The sequence below is a fragment of the Chrysochloris asiatica genome, unplaced genomic scaffold (assembly GCF_000296735.1).
Source record: "Chrysochloris asiatica unplaced genomic scaffold, ChrAsi1.0 scaffold00249, whole genome shotgun sequence".
Classification (NCBI taxonomy): domain Eukaryota; kingdom Metazoa; phylum Chordata; class Mammalia; order Afrosoricida; family Chrysochloridae; genus Chrysochloris; species Chrysochloris asiatica.
Window position 1 is genome coordinate 2,007,046 of NW_006408767.1, and position 24,255 is coordinate 2,031,300.

At 36.9% G+C, this 24,255-nt stretch overlaps 1 protein-coding gene across 1 annotated transcript in view; it reads left to right on the top strand.

The window, feature by feature from the left end:
• KMT2C (lysine (K)-specific methyltransferase 2C) overlaps window positions 1–24,255 on the top strand; it is a 364,954-nt gene that overhangs the window by 149,264 nt on the left and 191,435 nt on the right. The window contains exon 6 of the mRNA XM_006873669.1: window positions 23,117–23,279. Within this exon, the coding sequence (XP_006873731.1) occupies window positions 23,117–23,279 (163 nt within the window). The remainder of the gene's footprint in view (window positions 1–23,116; window positions 23,280–24,255) is intronic.

The window sequence follows — 24,255 nt, forward strand, 5'->3', positions numbered from 1 at the left end:
TGATAGCTACAGCATTGGAAACAATTCAAAACCTACAGAAAGAGAACCAAACAATCAATAACAAAATGGCAGAAATAGGAAACACTCTGGAAGGACTAAGGAACAGAATAGACGAGATGGAAGGAAGAATCAGTGAGCTGGAAGACAGGTCTTTCGATACCTCTAAGATAGAAGAACAAACACAAAAAAGGATAAAAAATTCTGAAGATGATATAAGATTCATGTGGTTTAACTTTTAAAGATTTGCTTAGGGGCAGTAGTTTCAGGGTTTCATGCACCATGCATGACTCCAGAAAATTTAGAGTATTTGAGAATTTGAAATTCCATTCTGCTTTCACCCCATTTTGATCAGGATTTCTGTTGTAGAAATTTTGGTCAAAGTGATATAGTGACCACATGCATATGGCTAATATAATCAGTTACATGGGCCTGGGGAGATATCTATCAGCAAAATTTAAGCTAAAACTTTCTTTTATGCAGTCTGTCCTATCTAGTTTAAAAATAAATTGTGGGGACCCTACCCAGAGAAGCAGTAATGCCTGAGATGGAGGCAGAGACAATGACATGGAGAGATGGAGCAGCTGGGGACTTCAGAAACAGAGATGGGGGAGGGGGGCAGGCTTATAGGGTATACCCTTTGGTTGGTTCATGATGCGTGGAAGGGATTATAACCATGACAATGAAATGATACACGATAGTATTAATGTAAAACTAATGTTCTCCCATGTAAACAATCACATAATTCACAATAAAACATAAACGAAGAAGAAGAAGAAAATACATTAAGGAAAATAGATTTAAAAAAATAATAAGTTGTGTTTGACTCCTTGGCAAAAAAAAGTTATAGTTATCAGGTAGTATCCAGTTCTGGCCTTATAGCAGAGGAGCCACTGGGGTATAACAAGAAATTGAGAAGAGTTTATTCATATTTGGAGGCCTGTTCTTCTGGTAACTCCTGTTTTTTAACAGTCCCGTTAATTTCTATCCTTTTTAGCATCTTAGAACTTTGTTACCTGTATTTTCAGTCAGTAAGAGATATAATTTGATGTTTTCTAATGGTCTCCAGATTCATGCAGTCTGTAAAATTTCTTATTAAAAATTTATACAAACACAAATCATCTATTTTTACGCAATATGACTAACTCTTCTTACATAATTTTTTTATGTTTTGACAAATACAAACAGCTATGTAGTCATATTACAGTCAAGAGATAGAATAGCCCCGTTATCCCCAAAAATTATCTCTTAAGATCACTTCCTTCCCATCACTATTGTTGTTTAGTGCCAACTTATAATGACCATGTATAGGAGATTTCCAAGAAGTGCCTGGTGGGTTGGACTTCCAACCTTTTGGTTAACAGTCCAGTGCTTATCTTACAGTGCCACACCAGGACTCCCATCACTCTACCTCTTTGCAATTATTGGTATATCTCTCCCTTTAGCTTTGCCTTTTGTAGGATGCTGTAGAAATTGAATCATACAATATGCAAACTTGTTTGGGTTTTTCACTTGCCAGAATTGTTTTCAGATTTGTGTATTCTCTAGCTGATGGCTTTCTCTCAGTTTTTGGCAAGTATTTATATGAAGCTGCAAACATTTATGTAACATTCTTTGTGTAGATATACGGTTTTATGTTTCTTGGCTCAGTGCCTAGGAGTGGAATTGTTGACTTGTTGGAAAGTATATGTTTACAAGTATCTTTGGAAAGCAGTTTGACAGTTTCTTAAAAAGTGTTTTGGTAGACTTCCGGTTTGGGGGCGGGGAAAGCAGAGAGACAGTCAGTGAAAACTCCTCTGCCAAAACCAAAAAAAAAAAAAAAAAAAAAGCAGAGAAAGAGCAGTCCGCAGAAAAACTGCAGAGCTTTGGATCTTGTTTAGGGTTCCGGGTATCAGTTCCCCATACCCATTGAGAAGAAATCTGCAGGTGAAAGCAAAATATGGTGATTTCTGAATTGACCCAGCTGCGGCAGCCAGCAGCCAGAAGTCTTCAGCATAGTCAACCAACTTGACCACATAGACATGTAGAGAGCATTCAACCCAACAACAGCACAATATACGTTCTTTTCCAGTGCACATGCAACATTCTCCAGAATTGACCATGAAGGTCACAAAGCAAGCCTCCATAAATTTACAAACATCAAAATACTATAAAGCATCTTTTCAGACCACAATTCTATGAAATTAGAAATCAACAATAAGAAGACCACGGAAATAAAGTGTAATACATGGAGACTGAATAACACTCTGCTGAAGAGCGACTGGATAATATAAGAAATTAAACGTGAATTCAGAAAGTTCCTAGAAATAAATGAGAATAAAAACACAACATACCAAAATCTTTGGGACATAGCGAAGCAGTGCTGAGAGGACAATTTATTTCGATAAATGTGCATATCCAAAAAGAACAAAGAATCAAAATTAAGACATTGAGACAACATCTCCAGCAACTAGAAACAGACCAACAGAGGGAACCTACAGTCAGCAAGAGAAAAGAAATAATAAACATAAGAGCAGAAATAAATGAGATAGACAACAGTAAAACTATAGAAAAAATCAACAACACAAGAAGCTGGTTCTTTGAAAGGATTAATAACATTGACAAACCATTGGCAAACCTAACAAAAGAAAAGAGGGAGAAGACACAAATACACATTAGAAACCACATGGTCGATGTTACACTGGAACCAAGGGAAATCAAAAGGATAATAACAGAATACTATGAAGAGTTGTACTCCAACAAATTTGAAAACTTGGAAGAGATAGATACATTTTTAGAAAAACATGACCTACCTAAACTCACACAAAGTGAAGTTGAAGACTTGAATAAACCCATAACAAAAGAAGAAATAGATCAGGTTATCAAAAAACTCCCAACTAAAAGAAGTCCAGGTCAAGATGGCTTCACTGGTGAGTTCTACCAAACATTCAGGGAAGAGTTGTCACCAATTCTACTCAAATTGTTCCAGAATATAGAGGAGCGTGGAAAACTTCTTAATATATTTTATGAAGCAAGCATAACCCTTACACCAAACCAGGGAAGGACATCACTAAGAAAGAAAATTACAGACCAATATCACTCATGAACATAGATGCAAAAATTCTCAACAAAATCCTACCCGACAGAATCCAGCAGCACATCAAAAAAATAATACATCATGACCAAGTGGGAATCATATCAGGGATGCAAGGATGGTTCAACATTAGAAAAACAATCAATGTAATTCACCATATAAACAAGAAAAAAGAAAAAAAAGCACATGATCATATCAATTGATGCAGAAAAGGCATTTGACAAAATCCAACATCCATTCCTGATAAAAACACTCAACAAAGTAGGAATTAAAGGGAAATTCCTCAGCTTAATCAACAGCATACATACAAAACCAAAAGCCTACATTACCCTCAATGGCAAGAAGCCTTCCCTCTGCAAACAGGAACCAGACAAGGATGGCCTTTGTCACCACTCCTATCCAGTATTGTACTGGAAGGCTTAGCCAGAGCTATATGGAAAGATAGGGAAATCAAGGGCATCCGAATTGATAATGAGGAAGTAATACTCTTATTTGCCGGCAATGTTATTCTATATATGTTGTTAAGTGCCGTCGAGTCGGTTCCGACCCATAGCGACCCTGTACAGGGTTTCTGAGGGTGTAAATCTTTACGGGAGTAGAAAGTCTCATCTTTCTCCCACGAGGCGGCTGGTAGTTTCGAACTGCTGACCTTAAGGTTCGCAGCCCAATTCGTAACCACTCCGCTACCAGAGCTCCTTCCAAATACTCAGTAAAAAAAGCTACTAGACCTCATTGGATGATTCAGCAAAATGTCAGGGTGTAAGATCAACATACAAAAATCAGCTGGATTCCTCTATACCAATAACGACAGTGCTGAAAAGGACATTAGGAAAATAGTACCATTTACAAAAGCCACCCAAAGGATGAAATGTCTAGGAATAAATGTAACCAGCGAACAAAGGACCTATACAAAGAAAACTATAGAACACTACTTCAAGAAACTAAAAGAGACTTATAAAAATGGAAGAATATACCATGCTTCTGGATAGGAAGACTTAACATTGTGAAAATGTCAATACTGCCCAAAGCAATTGACACATATAATGCAATCCCAGTCCAGATTCCAATGACATTCTTCAAAGAGATGGAAAAAACAATTACAAACCTTATATGGAAAGGAAAGAGACCAAGGATAAGAAAAGCACTGCTTAAGAAGAAGAACAGGGTAGGAAGCCTCTCACTCCCTGATTTCAAAATTTACTACATGGTTACAGTGGGCAAAACAGCCTGGTACTGGTACAATGAAAGATACATTGATCAATAGAACAGAATTGAGAATCCAGAAATTAACCCATCCACATACAGCCAAATGATTTTCGACAAAGTACATTGCATGGGGAGGAGACGGTCTCTTCCACAAATGGTGCTGACAGAATTGGAAAGTGATATGCAAAAGACTGAAACAAAATTTTACCTGACGCCATATACAAAAACCAACTCAGGCTGGATTAAAAACCTAAATGTGAATCCCAGAATTACAAAGGTCATCAATGAAAAAATAGGGGAAAATGTGAGAGCTCTAATACAGGGCATACACAGACTACCAAACGTTTTGAAACTTACACAAACAAAAATAGACAAAACAGATCAATGGGACTTACTAAAAAAACAAACAAAAAACTTATGTGCATGAAAAGACTTAATCAAAAGAGTAAAAAGGGAGCCCATAGAATGGGAAAAAATCTTTTGCAACGACACATCAGACAAGGGAGTAATTTCCAAAATATATAGGAACCTACAACACCTCTACAAGAGTAGGACAAATAACCCATTTAAAAAATGGGCACAGGACATGAATAGACACTTTACCAAGGAGGAGATCCGGACAGCCAACAAACATATGAAGAAATGTTCACGATCACTAGCCATTAGAGAGATGCAAATCAAAACAACAATGAGCTATCATCTCACACCAGCAATAATAGCAAAGATTAAAAAAGTAGAGGACAATAAGTGTTGGTGAGGATGTGGAGAGACCGGGACCCTACTACATTGCAGGTGGGGTTGCAAAGTGGTCCAACCATTATGGAAAACAATATGGCGCTTCCTCAGAAGTTTGGAAATGGTGATACCTTATGATTCAGCAGTTCCTCTACTTGGTATTAATCCACAAGAAATATGAGCCATAATATGAGTATATATATGCACACCGATGTTCATAGCAGCACTATTCACAATAGCAAAAAGACAGCCTAGGTGCCCATTAGTGGAAGAATGGATAAACACACAATGGAATACTACGCTACCCTGAAGAATAACAAGGAAGCTGCAAGCCACCGCATAACATGGATGAACCTTCAGGACATTATGCTGATTGAAATCAGTCACAGAAGGAGAAATACGGCATAGAGCCATTATTGTAAAAAATTAAGAAAAAGCACCCACACTGAAAGGGGGGGAAAATTTATCTTTCATTTATTATTATTATTATTATCTTTTTGTTGTTTACCTGGGTGTAGGGGGTGGGGTGAGGGGGAGGGAGGGGAAAGTGGAGCACAGGGTAGGGAATAGGCACAGATAGTGTAACACAGGTTATGGAATAGACACAGGATAGTTTGGTGCTGGCGGGGGAGGGCAATACACTAGAAGGGGAAGGGGGATAGGAAAAGTAAGGCGGATGGGAGAATAGTTCAGCAGGTTTACATGGGCTAAATAGGACAGAGGTAAATAATGATCTGAGCACTAACATGGAACAACAGGAGTCATGGATACAAAGATTGAGACATGGTTCGAATGGGTCAAAGTGGGGAAATGATGTTAAGATGCTTGACTGTCTGTTGAATCTTGGTTTCCCTTGCCTACTATTGTAAAATAGACACTTGAAGGGGAGAGAGACGAATAGCCAGAAACATCACCAGAGAAAGCTTATAAGTCCATCTTCAGCCTATAACTGTTTGGAATAACTAAAATGGGGCTAGAACTTGCCCAGTGAAGGAGGCTCCCTGCAGAGCCTTTGCACTGCCCAAGACCATAGGTGGAATCCTGATCATCATCCAGAATCTTCTGCGGTGGGACATCCCACATGAAAGGGCAAGCAGACCAGTCTGGAGCAGCTAGAACAGAAGATACTTCTTGAAAGAAAGGCCAGCAGAAAAAAAAGAAAGAAAGAAAATAAACAGCAGTCCAATTGACTACTGCAAGAACAAGCAAGTGGTTCCCCAGAGAGCCATCAAGGCAAGTGGTCAAGTCCCCTCAAGGCAAACCCCCTTCTAAGACTGAAACTCAGATGGAATACACTAGCAGGCATATGGTCCTGCTGCTGACCACATTGATCAGCGATAAGGGGGAGTGGGGGCGGGCAACAGCAATGAAGTTGTGAACTAAGTCCTACCACATTCAGTCGACTTCTGTTAACCTGGATTGACACCTGGTTAACCAGCAGTATGATGAGACCTGGGAACTCCTGGGCCCAGGGGCAGAGCATGACCCCAGAGGACTAGAATGGAGTTTGAAGCATCAAGCTGATATAAAGTGAGGGGGATGCACAAGAACACCCACACTTGCATATAGTACCCATTTGACCTGGCATCAATGGTTGGATGATAGAACACAACTAGAGGAAGAAAAAAGGGGAAAAATAAAAGAAGTAACCCACTATAAGTGGATGATCTTGACCTATGCTTGTGGATGCAGTATAACAAAGAAGCGGACAAATTTATACAGTGAGAATCATTCCCACCCCCTTGGTCCACAGGGTCCACAGGGAGGAGGAACTTAGACATTGGCTACTCAAAATGTGGGGACTACAAAGGCAAGAATTGACTGACTTAGAAGCTTTCAATAGGGAACCTAGCTCCAGAGGATACGGGAAAGGTAGAACCTCCACTGACTTGTTTCCAACCTGTCTGGATGGGGTTAATAAAAGGTGAAGGGGAAAGGACTCCTGTGGTTCAATAGGGAATGATTACAGTCAAGTCTGACAGTGAGTGTTGGAAAGGTAAATGTAAATGTTTGGTAACAAAAGGAGAAGAGTGGTTGATTTTTGCAGTCCAGGAGTGGAGATCCCTGGAACCATCAAGGGATAAAAGAGAAGTGTGAGACCCTGTCTGGAAAGGCAGTGAGACTAGGGATGGAGGCAGAGGCAATGATGTGAACAGAAGGCATGATTGGGGACTCTGGACTCGGGGAGGGAGCCAGGCATTGTGTGCTGGCAGCCGGGGGTGGGGGTGAAGGGGCAGGCATGTGAGGTGTACCCTTTGGGTGTTTGATGATTCATGCATGAGATTGTGATCATTGCAGTGAAACAAAGTACGATAGGATAAGAGTAAAGATAATGTTCACCCATGTAAACTAACACATAATTCACAATAAAAACTTTGGGGGAAAAAAGGGAGTATGGAATAGTTAATCTTTTACTTCAGAAACAGAGGAGCCCAGAACCATCAAGTAGAAAGAGCATGAATGAGATTCTGCCCAGAAAAGCAACAACAGCAAAGGCAATGGCATCGAGAGACAGAGCAGCTGAGAACTCTAGGCCCATGGACTGAGAAAGGCTATGTGCCTACTGACAGGAGATTGCCTTGTGAAGTGTGCCCTTTGGACATTTAAATGAATATATGTTTCTTGTTTTGTATGTGAGCATCAAATATTTTTGGTTTGTTCATTTGGAAAAAATAATATGTAAAAGTGAAGTGGGGCACTGTGGGTTAATGCACTGGACTGCATAGTTAGTTTGAACTGCAAAGTCAGTGGTTCCAGCTCACCAGCCGCTCCTTGGAAACCCTATACAAGGTCGCTATGGGTCAGAACTGACTCAGTGGCACTTAAAAAGAACAAAAAAGTGGAAGCAGGGACTGTCATCAATTAAATTAAAACGTATGATTGGTTGAAAGTAAAAAAACAACAGCCGATAGTTACAGTGCGGGGGGAGGGCAAATTATTCATGGGCTGAGCGTAGACACATGTGAACATGATGACAGAGCAGGCAGCATAAATCAAGGAGGAAAGATGAAGGTAGTGGTACACACAAGGGAATGTAATGTTAAAGTAAATAGAGGTAAATACTATTAACTGTTGGTACATGGAAAGGATTACAATCATTGTAATGAAGCAAAGTATATGATTTGTTGAGTGTAAAAGTGATTATCTGATAGATAAACCTTCACTCAATTTCCGATAAAAAGTTGTATATATGTATAAAAAACGCTGAGTTATCTCACCCAGCATTAATAGCAAAGTTAAGAAAAAAAATAAAGCAAATCCTAAGGAGGGTGTGGACACTTGGACCCTCCTACTACATTGCTGGTGGGACTGTAAAGTTGTTCAGCAACTCTGGACAATGGTATTGTGCTTCATCAGAAAGTTGGAAATAGAAATATTGTATGACCCTGTCAAAAAAAAAAAATGTGTAATTTCATATTTCCACCATCAAGACATGAGAGCTACATTTATTCTTTGTAGTTGGTATTTTCATTGTGTTGAAGTTTTAGGCATTCTGTTGATGTGCAGTATCTCATTGTGGTTTGATCTTACATTTCCCTGGTCACTAATGTACTTGAAAATATTTTTTATATACCTGTTTACCATTCATATATCTTTGGTATCGCATCTGTGAAAATCTTTGCTTCCCCGCCACCCCCCCCTTTCTTTTCCCCAAATTGTGTTGTCTTACTATTTGAGTTGTAAGTCTTTATATTCTTTATAGAAGTTGTTTATTAAGAGTTCCCAGCATACTTGTTTGTCTTTCAGTTCACTTTATTGCGTTTCACAGATACTGCTATTTTTTATTTTTGTTTTGCTTTACATATTGAAGTTTTTTGGCAGCCCTGCATAGAGAAAATCTTTTGTTGGCACCATATTTCCAGCAGCATGTGTTCATTTCATATCTGTGTCACATTTCTGTAATTCTCACAATATTTCAAACTTTCATTATGCGTATAGACTATAGTTTAGTGTAAACATAACTTTTACATGCACTGGGAAGCCAAAAAAATTAAGGTGACTCGATTTATTGCAACACTTAATTTTATTGCTGTGGTCTGCAACTGAACCTGCAACATAAGTATTTACAAATATTTCACCTTGTATGTGCCTTTGTTTTTTTATGATGTATATCATTTGACAAAACTTTTTATAGTCTTCATATTTAAAAATCAACTTCAGATCCAAGTTTAACCTAATAAAAGATTAATTTACTTATATGACAAAGTATGAGATAAATTTCAAGATAATTTGTTTTCCATATGGATATTCTGTTGTTCCATCATCCTTCTAAATAGACTATTATTATTCCCTTGATTTCTCTTGGACAAATATCAATTGAATGTATAGAGATGACTCTATTTCTATACTTCTTCTTTCTGTTTCATTGGTCTTTTTATTCTTAAACCAAAAATCCAAATTCGTATCATTACTGTCAGTTTGATGCAGACTCGTAGTCACTTTTTAGACTAGAACTCAGCTGTCTCATAGGGAATCCAAGGCCGAAAGCTTTAGTGAAGCAGACTGGCTCATTTCTCCCGTGGAGCAGCTGGTAGTTTCAGACTGGTGCCTTTTTAGATAGCAGCCAAATGGTTGGCCACTGTGCCATCAGGTTTCCCTTATACCAAAACCAAACTCTTTTAATTACTGTATTAGTGTTCTATTGCTACCGTAACAAATTACCCTAACCTTACTGGCTTAATAAAACAACACAGATTTATTTCTTACAGTTCTGTAACTTAGAAGTCTGACACTTATTTCACTGTACTGAAGTCAAGATGCTGGAAGGGCTGTGTTACTTGTGGAGACTGTTGTTTTGGTGGAGTGTCCTCGAGTCACTTCCAACTCATGGTGACACTATGGCCAACAGATTGAAACGCTGCCCAGTCCTGAGTTATTTTCACAGTTGTTATGTTTGAGCCCATTGTTGCTGCTGCTGTGTCAGTCCATCTCGTTAAGGGTCTTCCTCTTTTTTGCTGACCCTTCATTTACCAGGCATGATGTCCTTCTCTCTAAGGACTGGTCCTTTCTAACAGCAGGTTCAAATGATAAGAGATGAAGCCTTGCCATTCTTATCTCTGTGGAGCAGTCTGGCTCTACTTCTTCCAAGGCATTATGTTTGTTCTTGTGGCAGTCTATGGTACTTTTAATATTCTTCGCCAACACCATTATTTAAATGAAAGACAGTTATTCTACTGTCGTTCTTATTCATTGTTCAACTTTCACTTCTGAGACAATTGAAAATACCATGTTTTGGGTCAGGTGCACCTTAGTCTTCAAAGTGAATCTTTGCTCTGTAACACTTAAAGAGGACTGATCCTTCCTTCTTCTTTATTTCCAACTTTTGCATTCCAATCACTAGTAATTACCAGTGCTTCTTAATCGCATGTTTGATCAATTTCAGCCTGTAAAAGTTGGCAGAATTCTTTAATTTCATCTTACAAGGCTTTTGTCCTTGGTGCATAAATTTGAAAAATAGTGGTATTAACTGGCCTTCCTTGTTTGTAGCCTTGCGGATACTTTTATATCATAGATAGCATTGTACTTCAAGGTAGATCTTTATTTATTTATTTTGGTGATATATGCAATGCCATCCCTCTTCCATTTTTCATTTCTGGTGGCTCTGTGGGTTAATGTGGTTTGAATCGCAAGGTCTGAGGTTCAAGCTCACCAGCTGCTCGCCAGAAACCCAATACAGGATTGCTGTGAGTCGGCAGTGACTCAGTGACATATAACAACAACAGTAGTAAGCCACATTTCTGATTAGAAATGGTCAGTAGTAGTCCATTTCAGCTCACTAATGCCTTTTTGTATTCCATTTCTTTTTGGACAACATCCAATTTCCATAGATTCATACTTTGTAAATACCAAATTCTAATTGTTAGTGGATGTTTGTAGCTGTTCCTTCTCATTTTGAGTTGTGCCCCATCCACAAATGAAGTTCTGTAAAGCTTTTCTCCATCAATGTCATTGTGGTCAGCTTTAATTTGAGAAGGCAACTCTGCCCTAGTTGTATTTTGAGTGCCTTCCAACCTGAACGGCTCATCTGTAGAAGCTGTAGGTGAGAATTTTTTTCCTTTCTTTGAGTTTTCCATGCTATAAAAACCAAATATACTACACCCACTTCCATCAAGTCGATTTCTAATTCATAGTGACTGTATATATTAGGTTTCTGAGACTAAATGCTCTGGTAGCAAACAGCTTCTTTTTTCTCCCATGGTGTGTTTGAACCACCAACTTTTTTGGTTTCATAGAGCTGTTGAAAAACTATTTTCTGTGGACTCATTATTTTAAGTCTTAGTCACTCTATAGGACCCAAAAGAACTGCCCCATTGGGTTTCTGAGATTATAAATCTTTACAGAAGCTGACTTTCAACTTCATGGTTAGCAGCCTGTGCTTAACTATTGTCCCACCAGGGCTCTTCCTAGCTTTTAGAAGTCACCCTTACCTCTTAGTTTTTGTCCCCTTTCCCTCATTGTTTCATATCTCTAACTTTTCTTCCTATCATGAGATATCTTTCTTTATTATATCTATTAAAGGTTCTTCAGGTTTTTTTAGGACTGCTTTGATTAAATTGAGCCTCTCTGGATAATCTTGGATAATCTCCTCATTCTCAGTTTCTTATCCTTTGTCACACCTGCAAAGTCTCTTTTGTCATAGATGGTAATACACGATAATTGTATAAACATAATCTGTTGTATTTTTTTGTTTTGTTTAAAGATGCTTTGTTGCTTTGTGTCTTTAAGGGATTTGGGGGCTGGGTCAGCAGGCATTTTAGCATTCTGTATATCGAAAGTGACTTTTAAAATGCATACACAAGGTATCACGGATTTCTCACTGTGACAAAGTATAGATAATGGGTCAGAAAGGTAAGATACTAGTTGCCACAAAATCTCATTTTAGCAACCAGTATTTTTATTTTCAGAATCCTGGTATGGTGCTGTAGGTTAATGTGCTGGACTGCTGCAAAGTTGTTGAACTGCAAGGTTGGTGGTTCAAGATTACCAGCTGCTGCTCAGAAACCCTATACAGGATCACTGTGGATTGCAACTGATTCAGTGGCACTTAACAACAACAACACATTTTATTTTCTTATTTAATGTCTTTTAGCAGAGATTTAAATCGGAAATGTATGCTTAGTAGTGTAATTGGAATAATGAATAGAGCTGCTAACAGCAAAATAATCAAGATACTTAATTCTTATGGATGATTCATATACAACACGATCTGACAGATGGAATTTTATTTAAGTCTTGTTTCTGTCATGCTTTCTAAAGCAGTTTTTCTTTTGATAGCATCTTTAACACTAGAATCTCATTAATAATATTTTTCTTAAGTAATCTTAGTGTGGGTTTCTTCCTTAAATAACTAAACTCCTCATATATTATATATTGATTCTCTCTGGCTTAAACTTTTACCCTCATTTACTTTTATTCTCTGATCTTAAGAGTTTTGCTTTTTAAAACTTTATATATTTTTTTCCTCTGAGTACCGATTTCTTCCGAATATATACATTGTATAGGGGTTTCAAAAATTTTGCTGAAAAATGGATTTAAAAGATAATGGGATTTTTCCATAAACTTTTTGGTGTGTGCATGTTTATATATATTATAATTTGCCCATTTTGAGAGTTGTCTTGGAAGAAAGAATTTAACCCATATAAATTTATTGTGTTTATACTTGAATATTAGGTTAGTATTTAAATTTTAGTATAAAATATTTTTTCTTCAATCTTAGACACTTAAATATCTCAATTTTGTTTTTACATTCAGTATTGCTAATAAGAAGTGATTACTCTGTCTTCCTTTTATTGTAACTGATTTGTGCTTTTCTTTTCCCCTGAGAATCTTAGAATGTTCTCTTTACACTTGCTAATTTAAAAGTTTGCCCATATTTGTAGGTGACAGTTGATAAGAGTTTTTCTCTGAAGTTTGTGTTTTCAGTTTAGAGAGATTACAGGTTAGAGATTTCAGGTCCCTTGTCAAGTGGGGATCATGCTTAATGAATAGGAGCTTTTATTAGCATTTTCAGAATTACCTTTTAGTGAAAAGGGCTTGAAGCACTTACTGGTGATGGTTGAAGATTGCATTCTTTAGTGTGGATTGTTGTTATAAAGTGCCATCGAGTCAGTTCTGACCCATAGCAACCCTGTATAGGGTTTCTGAGGAGCAACTTGTGAGCTTGAACTTCCGACCTTGCAGTTCAAACGGCTTTGCAGTCTGGTGCATTAAGCCACAGCGCCACACCAGAACTCCATTGCAACATAAAGAAAACAAGTATCCTCACAACAAGACTAGTCAATAAGCCACATCACAATAAACAGAAAAAGATTGACATTGTCAAGCATTTCATTTTACTTGGATTCACAATCAACATGTAAACAGCAGTCAGGAAATCAAGCAAGGTGTAGTGTGTTTGGCAAATGTACTGCAAAAGATTTCTTTAAAGTGTTAAAAAGCAAAGGTGTCACTTTGAAGACTAAGGTATGCCTGGCCTAAGACCTGGTAGTTTCAGTTGCTTCGTTTGCATGAGAAACCTGGACTTATGAAAATGAAAGCCCAGAGAAGAATTAGTGCCTTTGAGTTATGGTGTTGACAAAGATTATTGAATACATCATGAACTTCCAGAAGAATGAACAAATCTGTCTTGTAAGGAGTTCAACATGAATGCTTATTAGAAGTGAGTATAGCAACTCTTTGTCTCACGTACTTTGGATAAGTTATCCTGAGAGATCATTACCTGAAGAAGTACGCCATATGGTTGGTAAAGTAGAGAGTCAGTGAAAAAGAGGAACTCCTTGAAGTGAGATGGATTGACATAGTGACTGCAACACAACAATGGACTCAAACATAAATTATTGTGAGGATGTAGTAAGACCAGGCAGTGTTTCTTTGTATTGTGCAGAAAGTAGCTGTGAGCTGGAACTGACTTGAAGTTCATCTAACAACAATAACAATGTAATTTCTCTAGTTAACATTCCTGTCTTTTTTTTCTTTCTTCATGGTACCATCTGGATCGATTTTTTCATGTCTTTTTTTTTTTTTTTTAACTCTTCCTTTCTATCTTTGGTCTTTAATACTGCTTTCTAAGGAAATTCTAGCTTACTAATAAGAAGGAATGTTTGGTGAATTTAGAAACAGTTTGCAGTATGGTGTACTTAAAATGCTTGATGTTCCCTAGCATACCTATTCTATAGTTATTTCCATGGTTGATACAGAATTGCTTGTGTTAGTTATTTATTCATTCATTCATTTTTCCTTCCCCATAATATGTTTCTACCTTCTGATTAATGATTTAGTATCCTTTCCATCCTGCCCCTAGTAACATTCTTAAATGTTTCTGTTGTTGTTGTTGTTGTTGTTGTTGTTAAGAGTGGTGGAGTTGGTTTTGACTCATGCTGACACTGTATAGGGCTTCCAAGGAATAGCTAGTGAGTTTGAACTGTCATTCTATCGGTTCAAACCAACTTTGCAGTCCAGCGTGGAACCCTGAGTACATACCAGGATTTCTTAATGTTTCTTAGTGTGAACAACTTTCTGAAATAGTGTTCTCCTATAATATTTGGCCATTTTTTACTTATTTCATTCAGCATAATGAGTTTGTGAAACACCTGTGGTACTACGAATTTACTTGACAGTACTTTTTTAATCCCAAATCTTCTTAACTTCCATCAAATTATTGGATGAAACCATGCAAATGGGGTATACTGGACTCTAATTCTGGGATTGTTTAGTTTTAGCATCCTACTATGTTTAAAAAGCTATCCCTAGGAAGCAGGAACAGACAATCCCAGAACCATCAATATAGAAGAACCATGAGTAGAGAATGAGATTCCTACCTGGAAAGGCATGGAGACAGAACAGCTGTAGGTTTTATGGCCCATGGACTAGATAACCTGAGTTTCTGTGGGCAGAAGGCTGACTTGCAGAGTTTGCCCTTGGGACACTTATAGACTGGTTAAAGAAGCTTTGTACCACTAGCCTGAGGGGCCTCATGGCTATGAGACCAAAGACAAGAGAGGCATGCTTACAGTACTGTAGACAAGAGATGTTCCTGACTGGAGGACTGCTGTATCCTGAGTTGTTTCTGATCCTGTGTTGTACCCTGTTCACTGCCCTAATAAGCCACTTGGTTGTGAGTATTGTCTGTGAGTTCTGTATAGCCATTGAAATGTATTATCAAACCCAGACATGAAGCTGAGTGCTGTGGAGGGATGATTGATGTCCGAATAGGATAAAAAAGATTGTAGGGTGGGGGCATTTCTGACCTCTACCTTATAGGAACTGGCCTTGAACTCATTCTGAGTTTGATTCTCCTTCTTGTGAAGCCAGATGAAGTCATACATGGCCTCCCTGCCATTTTTGTACATCTCATAAAATGGATGAACCTAGAAAACATATGGATAAAATGTTTGATATTTAACTTAATGTGGTTTGGAGAATTCTTGAGCTTCCTGTTATTGCTTCAAAATACAACTTTAATCTCTATTATTTCTCTTTTGCTTTGATTTATAGGTTTGTCTTTGAAGATGTTTTAATTCATACTCTAGTTGATGTATATATTTTAATTTCCTCGGGTACAATCCTAAAATTAATGATATGAGCTCTCATTGACCTACTGGTTTTTTAAAATACATTCTCAGAATATTGCCAAATGATAGTAAAATATTTTCTCTTCTTTTGTCTTTAATAATCATATTTTAAAAATAGAAAAAATTCTATCTAGGAGTTTTAATTTTTGCTTTCAATAAATCATTTTCATTGACATACTGTGAATATTTACCCTTTAATTTCCCCAAAGGTTAGTCAGCTTTGTACTTGTTGTTTAGTTTATAATTCATTTGGTTTCTGATATGTAGTAGATGGTAACGCTAGTGCTGGAGAAGTTCCCTATGAAAATCTATGTAGTGTTTTCTACAGCTTTGCAAATGCCTCTTTTTTTGCTTCAAAAGATACAGTGTATACCAAACTATTATCAAGTATACGTTTTATCAATGCTAAATGTCTTTCATTCCACCAGTCATCTGTCAGCTTGTCATACTGTGATGGCTGGCATGTTTCTGTGATTCTTGAACCTATGCCACTGGTATTTAAATACCAGTAGGGTCAGTCATGGTAGGCAGGTTTCAGATGAGTGAGCCTCCAGATGAAGACAGACTAGGAAGAAGAAGAGACAGACTACCTCCGAATCTGTAGTCACTGAAAGTCTTGTGAATGTCCATGAAACACTGTCAGAAACACCAGAGTATTGTGAGATGTATAATGCCAGAAGATGAGCCCCTCAGGTTGGGAGGAGCTCAAAATACGACTAGGAAGATCTGCCTCCTCAAAGTAGCGTTGACAGTGATGACGCAAATGGAATAAAGCCTTCGATATCTTCATTTGCTGATTGGGCACAACATCCATTAATAATCAGAATATGGAATTATGAAATATGAATCTAATAAAATTGAAAATTGTCAAAAATTAAATGGAACACATAAACATCAATATCTTAGGCATTAGTGAGCTGAAATGGACTGGTATTAGCCATTTTGAATCTGACAATCACGTTGTTTACTATGCAAGGAATGACAGATTGAAGAGGAATGGTGTTGCATTCATCATCAAAAAGGACATCTCAAGATCTGTCTTGAAATGCAATTGTGTCTGTGATAGGATAATATCCATACACCTACAAGGAAGATCAGTTAATACACTATTATCCACATTTATTATTCAACCACTGAAACCAGCGATGATGAAATTGAAGAATTCTGCCATGTTCTTCAATTGAAATTGATCAGACATGCAATCAAGATGTATTGAAATTACTGATGACTAAAATGCAAAGGTTGGAAACAAAGAGGAGGGATCAGTAGTTAGAAAATAAGGCATTGGTGATAGAAATGATACTGGAGATTACATAGTAGAATTTTACAAGACAAGTGACCTTGCAAATACCTTTTCTACACACAAAATAAATTATGACTATACACATTGCAAACACCTTTTCTTCATTGCAAATACTGTTTCTACATAAACAATAACTATACACATTGACCTCACCAAATGGAATACAAGAAAATCAAATTGACTACAACTGTGTAAAGAGATGGTGGAAAAGCTCCATATCATCAGCCAAAACCAGGCCAAGGGCAGACTGTGGAACAGATCATTGATTGCTGTTGGGGTAAAAAAAAAACAAAAACATCCCACAAGAGCCAAAGTATGAGCTTGAACATATCGTACCCGAATTTAGAGATCAACTGAAGAACAGATTTGAAGCATTAGAAAATAAAAACCGAAGACCAGAAGAGTTGTGGGGATGACATCAAGAACATCAAACAGGAAGAAAGCAAAAGGTCATTAAGAAGACAAGAAAGAAGGAAAAGACCAAAATGGATGTCAGAAGAGACTCTGAAACTTGCTCTCCAGAAATGGAAGAAATGAGAAGATAAAAGAGCTAAATAGAAAATTTCAAAGAGCAGCTAAATAAGACAAAGTTAAATATAACAAAATGTGCAAAGACCTTGAGTTAGAAAAACAAGGGAAGAACACCCTTAGCATTTCTCAAGCTGAGGGAACTGAAAATAATATTCAAGCATTGAATTGCAATATTAAAGGCTTTTATGGGCAAAATATTGAATAATGCAGAAAGCATCAAAAGTAGAAGGAATACACGAAGTCATTATACCAAAAAGAAATGGTTGCTGCTCAGCCATTTCAAGAGGTAGCATATGATCAAGGATCAATGATGCTGAAGGAAGAAGTCCAAGGTGCATTGAAGGCATTGACAGAATATCAGCGCTCCAGGGATTGATGGAATACAAATTGAAATAATTCATCAAACTGATGAAGCATAGGCGGCACTTACTTGTCTATGCCAAGAAATTTGGAAGACAACTATCTGGTATTCTGACCTGTAGAGAGCCTTATTTCTGTGCACATTCCAAAGACAGGGACCCATTTGAATGTGAAATTCATCAGATAATATCATTAATACTTATACAAGTAAAATTTTGCTAAAGATAATCCAAAAATTCTGGAAACATAATTTTGACAGAGAACTGCCAGAGGTTCAAGCCAGATTCAGACTGGAACATGAAATGAGGGTATTAATACTGATATAAGGTGTATCTTGGCTGAAAGCAGAGAATACCAGAATGATGTTTACCTGTGCTCTATTAACTATGCAAAGGCTTTTGATTGTATGGATCATGACAAGCTATGAATGACATTGTGGGAAATGAATATTCCGGCACACTTAATTGTGCTCATGAGGAACCTGTACGTAGACCAAGAGGCAGTTGTTCAGACAGAAGAAGGGAACACAGAATGGTTTAAAATTAGGAAAGGTGTGTGCCAGGATTGTATTCTTCTACCATATTTATTCCATCTGTATGCTGAGCACGTAATCTGACAAACTGGATTACTAGAAGAAAAACAAGGCATCAGGATTGGAGGAAGACTCATTAACAATCTGCAATATGCAGATGATAAGGACTTAAAATATTTACTGACGAAGATCGAAGACCACAGCCTTCCATATGGGTTGTGCTTCAGTGTAAAGAAGACAAAAATCCTCTCCACTGGACCAATAACCAACATCTATATAAATGGAGAAAAGATTGGAGTTTTCAAAGGCTTCATTTTGCTCGGATCCACCACCAGCACTCATGGAGGCAGCAGTCAGGAAATTAAACAGCTTACTACATAAGACATAAGGAGTTCTGGTAGCATAGTGGTTATGAATCGGGCTGCGAATCTTAAGGTCAGCAGTTCGAAACTACCAGCCGCTCCGTGGGAGAAAGATGAGGCTTTCTACTCTCGTAAAGATTTACACCCTTGGAAACCCTGTACAGGGTCACTATGGGTAGGAACCGACTCGACGGCACTTAACAATAACAACAACACAAGACATATCTGCTGTACAAGCTCTCTTTAAAGTGTTCAAGAGCAGTGATGTCAGTTTGAGGACTAAGGTGTGACTTACCCAAGCCATCATATTTTCACTAACCTCATAGGCATGTCAGAGTTGGACAGTGACTGGTGAAAAGAGATGGAAATAAGATTCTTATGATTCAATAGTAATTGTTCTAACTAAAGGCAACTGTCACAACTGTAAAGGTAGAAGTTTTGTAACAAAACCCCAGGAGTAGTAAATCTTAACAATACAGAAACAGAACTCCCTAGGACCATCAAGGGAAAAAAGCACAAGCAGAATGCGGGACCATATCCAGAGAAGCAGCGATGCCAGAGATGGAGGCAGAGATGAGGCCATGAAGAGAGAGAGCATCTAAGGACCCTAGACTCATGGAGAGAGAGAAAGTCTGAGTGCTGGCGGCCAGGAGGCAGGCTTGCAGAATGTGCCCTTTGGTTGTTTAAATTATTATATATCCCTGAATGTTTTTGTGTACATCTACCCCACCCCCCAAATAAAAATTTAAAAAAGGAAACAGAGGGAATAGAAGCAAATAACTGTTGGATGATGATGCACGGATGTGATTGTAATCATTGCAATGAAATGATGATATAAAACTGATGTTCTCCCATGTAAACTATCACTCAATTCACAATAAAAACTTTAAAAAAAAAAAAAAAAGGACAGTGAATAAGGAAGACAGTAGAAGAATTGATGCATTTGGGTTACCATGTTGGAGGTATGGAGTGTGCCAAGACAACAAAACCAATCAGTGTTAAAAGAAATACTGTCAGAATGTCCCAAGATTACCAGACTTCTCTCATGCTTTGGTCATATTGTGAGAAGAGACAGTCCCTGGAGAAGGATATAATTTTTGGTACAATAGAGGGTTGGAGAAACAGAGGAAGACCCCCAACTAGATGGTTTGTCACAGTGGCAGCAACAGTGGGCTGAAATGTAGCAGCGATTGTGTAATTGGCCCAGGCAGTGTTTTGTTCTGTTGTGCATAGGGTCGCTATGAGTTAGAACTGACTTGATGGCACCTAACAACAACTATAGCAAATGTCACTCACTCATTAGCTGTGAAATTTTATCAAACAGGTTTAATGGGTTCTATGTATGTTACTATTTTATTCCTTGATATTAAAAAAAACCTCTTTGTTGTGAATTGAATGTAGGTTTAGAGAAAACATCAGTTTTGCATTCAACAGATCATAGACTTTGTTTCATCTCAGTAATTTCAATCCCCTCCACAGTTATCCCACTTTTTGCCTGTAGTTCATAATTCCATTCCACCCACCTTCCCATCCCTTCTCAACTTTGTACTTAGGTAAATGTTGCCCTTTTGATTTTGAATGACTGACCATACTTTACTGTTGTTATTCTTAAGTGCTGTCGAATCGGTTCCGACCCATAGTGGCCCTGTATTGGGTTTCCAAGGAGCAGCTGGTAACCTTGAACCAACCTTGTGGTTCATACCAACTTTGCAGTCCAACACATGTTGTTTTCCTCTATATATCTGTGTACTGCTTGGCTGAAAATTGAGCCACAAGGATGAATTCCTTCCCAAACCTGAAGGATGATCAAAGGTCATAGTCTCAGGTTCCTCAAGGCTCTTTCTGATTAGTAAGTCTTGTCATTTTTTTCCTTTTAAAATAATTTTTAGTTTTGTTCCACTTTTTATCCGATTCTATCTGGGGCCTTCTAATGTGATTAGAGCCATTGGTAGTGATGGCCAAGTAGCATATAGTTCTTCTTGTCAGAGATTCGTGGAGACTGGTATTTGCATGTTCCATGAGTCTGTTAGATTTATGGTTTCCAAGCATCATCAGTTCTCATCACTCTTCTTTCTATATGATATTGTAAATTAGAGTGTTGGATATATTCCAGTATTTTCCATTGTAGTTAAACTACTATCATATGATTTTTCATTACGTACATAATTAAGAGAGCACATTTATGTTCCTAAAATGACATAGACATTAGGGAGTGGATCAATTTAAATTATTTCATTTATTAAAATACTTTGAAGCATTGAATTACTAACTACAAACTCAGGGGTTCAAACCCACCAGCTGCTCCTTGAAAACACTATACAGAGTCACTGTGAGTTAGAACTGCCTTTATAGAACATAACACAAGTATTTTATCTAACAGAAGTATAAATTAAAAGGTTTCTGTACATGTCATACACACTCAAAATAATGGCGATCTTAGACTAGAGATTGTTTTATGTGAGGGTTATATAAAATTTTCAGGATATTGATGGGATATGTAAATGTCTTTTCTTCCCTCTACATTTTCTTGGCCTTTCCAGTATGCCACAAGGATATTCGCATTTCCCAGATGTTACCACAAGGGTCTTTTAATATACTTAATAGGTTTTAAATACCTAGTGGGGCTATGGAATTGCTTTGAAAACATCATACATAGCCTTTTAAGACCATTACAGTTTATTAAAGAAAAGAAGTGATGCTTTATTTCTTTTCTTTTGTCTTTAAAAGGCCTTGGTGATACAGTGGATAAAGTGCTTGGTTGCTAACTGAAAGGTTGGTGGTTCAAACCCACCAACAGGTACATGGGAGAAAGATGTGGAAGTTTGCTTCAGTAAAGATTACAGCCTAAGAAACCATATGAGGCAGTTCTACTCTGGGTTGATATGAGTCAAGGTTTGGGGGCGGGGGAGGGTTTTGCCTTCAGGTACAAAAATAGAACTGAAATTTGTTTTAGTATGTGGACCTGTGAATACTGTATAAAAGTAAAATGTAAGTTTAATGTATGTGAGTTACTTAGTTGGTAGTCTTTATTGTACTTAAAGATAGGAGTAATCGTTCTTATATTGGTTCAATGTAGTGAATTGATGATGAAATGGATGATGATATGTGTTATCTTATGTAGATGTATACATATACGCAGTTTAAAATTTAAAAACTGATTGATGACAGGATATAGAATCAAGTTATTTACATTTGAAAATATTCAGTTAGTAGAGTCAAACTATTGAGATTTAATTTTATCACAGATGTTCCGTGTAGCTTATTTAGAAGCCATACTTACAAATTAAAGTATCAAAAATAAAGTCAGTTTAATACATATACACAAACCCTTGTTTATTGGAACCTCTCTGTCAAGCATTATTTGTGGTGTAGGCATTACATAAATAGTCCATTCTGGTGCCTCTATTCACTATCTCATACTAAAGTGATAGAAAGATAATTACTATACAGTGGCATAAAAGCTAAAATAGAAGTATAATATACACCTAGATGTCTTATACAGAAATAAAGATTTTGTGGTCTAGTGTAGGATTGTCATGCACAATACTCACAAAGAAAATTACACTTCCAAATAGGTTAGAAGGAAGAGGAAGTGCTTACTAACCATTTTAAGGGAAAATAGAATAAGTAAATAAAGCATTTTAGATAATTCATACTGAGTTCTTATGCGTTCAGTTGTTCTGGAAGTTCCCTGTTGCTTTTTGGGGTCTTATTTCTTTGCTTTTAGCACTTTGAAGCAAAAAATAAATAAATGGGGATATTCAGATGACTTAATTTTCTTTATATTGTTAGGTTTTATAAAGAAATTTGAAGCCAATAATTATAAGAGAGTTGTACAATTTTGTGTGTGTTTTAACCATGTAGTTGTTGTTGTTGTTGTTGTTGTTGTTAGTGCTGTCAAGTCAGTTCCGACTCATTGCAGTCCTGTTTCAGGGTTCCTGAGGAGTGCCTGATGGATTTGAACTTCCAGCTTTCCATTCTGTGATTCAATAGCTTACTTTGTATTGATTTTTAGCCTGAGTAACACTTAGTAATAGATTTTATGAATAGTACATATTGGTGTTCTGTGTTTTTTGTGGAATTTTAAAACTTTTAAAATAACTCAAATAGAAACCTGCCCCTTAAGCCATATTAATATTTGTGTTTTTAAAAACCTTTAGTTGTACTCTTTTTATGAAGTCAACATAAAATAAATATAACTTTATAAATTTAAATGGAAAGATGAGTCTATAGTATCCCAAGCACTGAACACTGAACTAAGTACTTTAGGCTTTTGTAGGTATTATTATTATTATTATTATATTTAACCTAGCTAGTATTTTTCTAGTTCAAATCATTTTACTAAGTAATGTATGTAGATTTCTTTTGATAACTTTCTAGCTGTACACTTGAATGTTCTTTTGAAGAAATTTATAAAGAGATTTTTTTCCCCCTTTTCTCCTTCAGCGATGTGCATTTTGTAAGCACCTTGGAGCCACTATCAAATGCTGTGAAGAGAAATGTACCCAGATGTACCATTACCCTTGTGCTGCTGGAGCTGGCACCTTTCAGGACTTCAGTCATTTCTTCCTTCTTTGTCCAGAACACATTGACCAGGCTCCTGAAAGATGTGAGTTTATTAGACATATGCTTTAAAACATTTATCAGTGTATTTACTTCCACTAACAAATGGTATAAATTTGTTATGCTCCTTGCATTAAAAGGTAATGTTATGCAATGCTGATAATTTGTAGGATCTTTGCCAGAAGTACTTGGAGGGAATCTGTTTTGGACACTTATTGAGGTTAGATCTGAAAGATTATTTCTTCAAAAATTCAGATAGTTTTCTTACTCTTAAAAAAAAAATTTTTTTTTTAATCACTGTAGAAGAATAAGAAATGTTGATTATATATTCCTAATTTGTATCTTAAATTAGGAGTACTGATGTGGTGCTGTAGTTTAAGCACTGGACTGCTAACTGCAAGGTCAGTTGTTCAAACTTACCAGCTGCTCCTTGGAAACCCTATACAGGGTCATTCTGAGTCTGAATTGATTAGCCAGCATTTAATAACAATACCAAGCATAAATTAAGTCCTAAAAGAAGCTCAGCAGTATTAAATGTCTCACACAATTAAAAACACCACCCAGTTAGAGACTTAGAAGATGATTCACTTAGATGTTTCAGGACACACATGAGTAGGATCACCAAACACTGCTGAAATCCTTGGAAATTGTACAACCCAGATATTCATGATTAAAATCTCTGCTGGTTCTCTTTCTTGGTGCATCTATATTGGTTATTGATAATCCTGAATTATAAATACTATTCTTTTCCAAACAGTATTTATAACTCAATGAAAATGTTGAAATGTTTTAAATTTAAAATTTTTTGTTCAGTACTATAATTTTTATCTTTAGTTAAAATTATTTTGTGTTTATAGGATCATTTTACCCTTTGTCACAGTATAGAAATTAATTATATTTAGGATAAGAAGTAAGGAATTTTAAGTTTTAACATGTTTTACTTTATATATTGTTAAATCTGGGAGGAAAAATTCATGGCCAGTGACTTTTATGTTGTTAATTTGTTGTTATTGTTAAGTGCC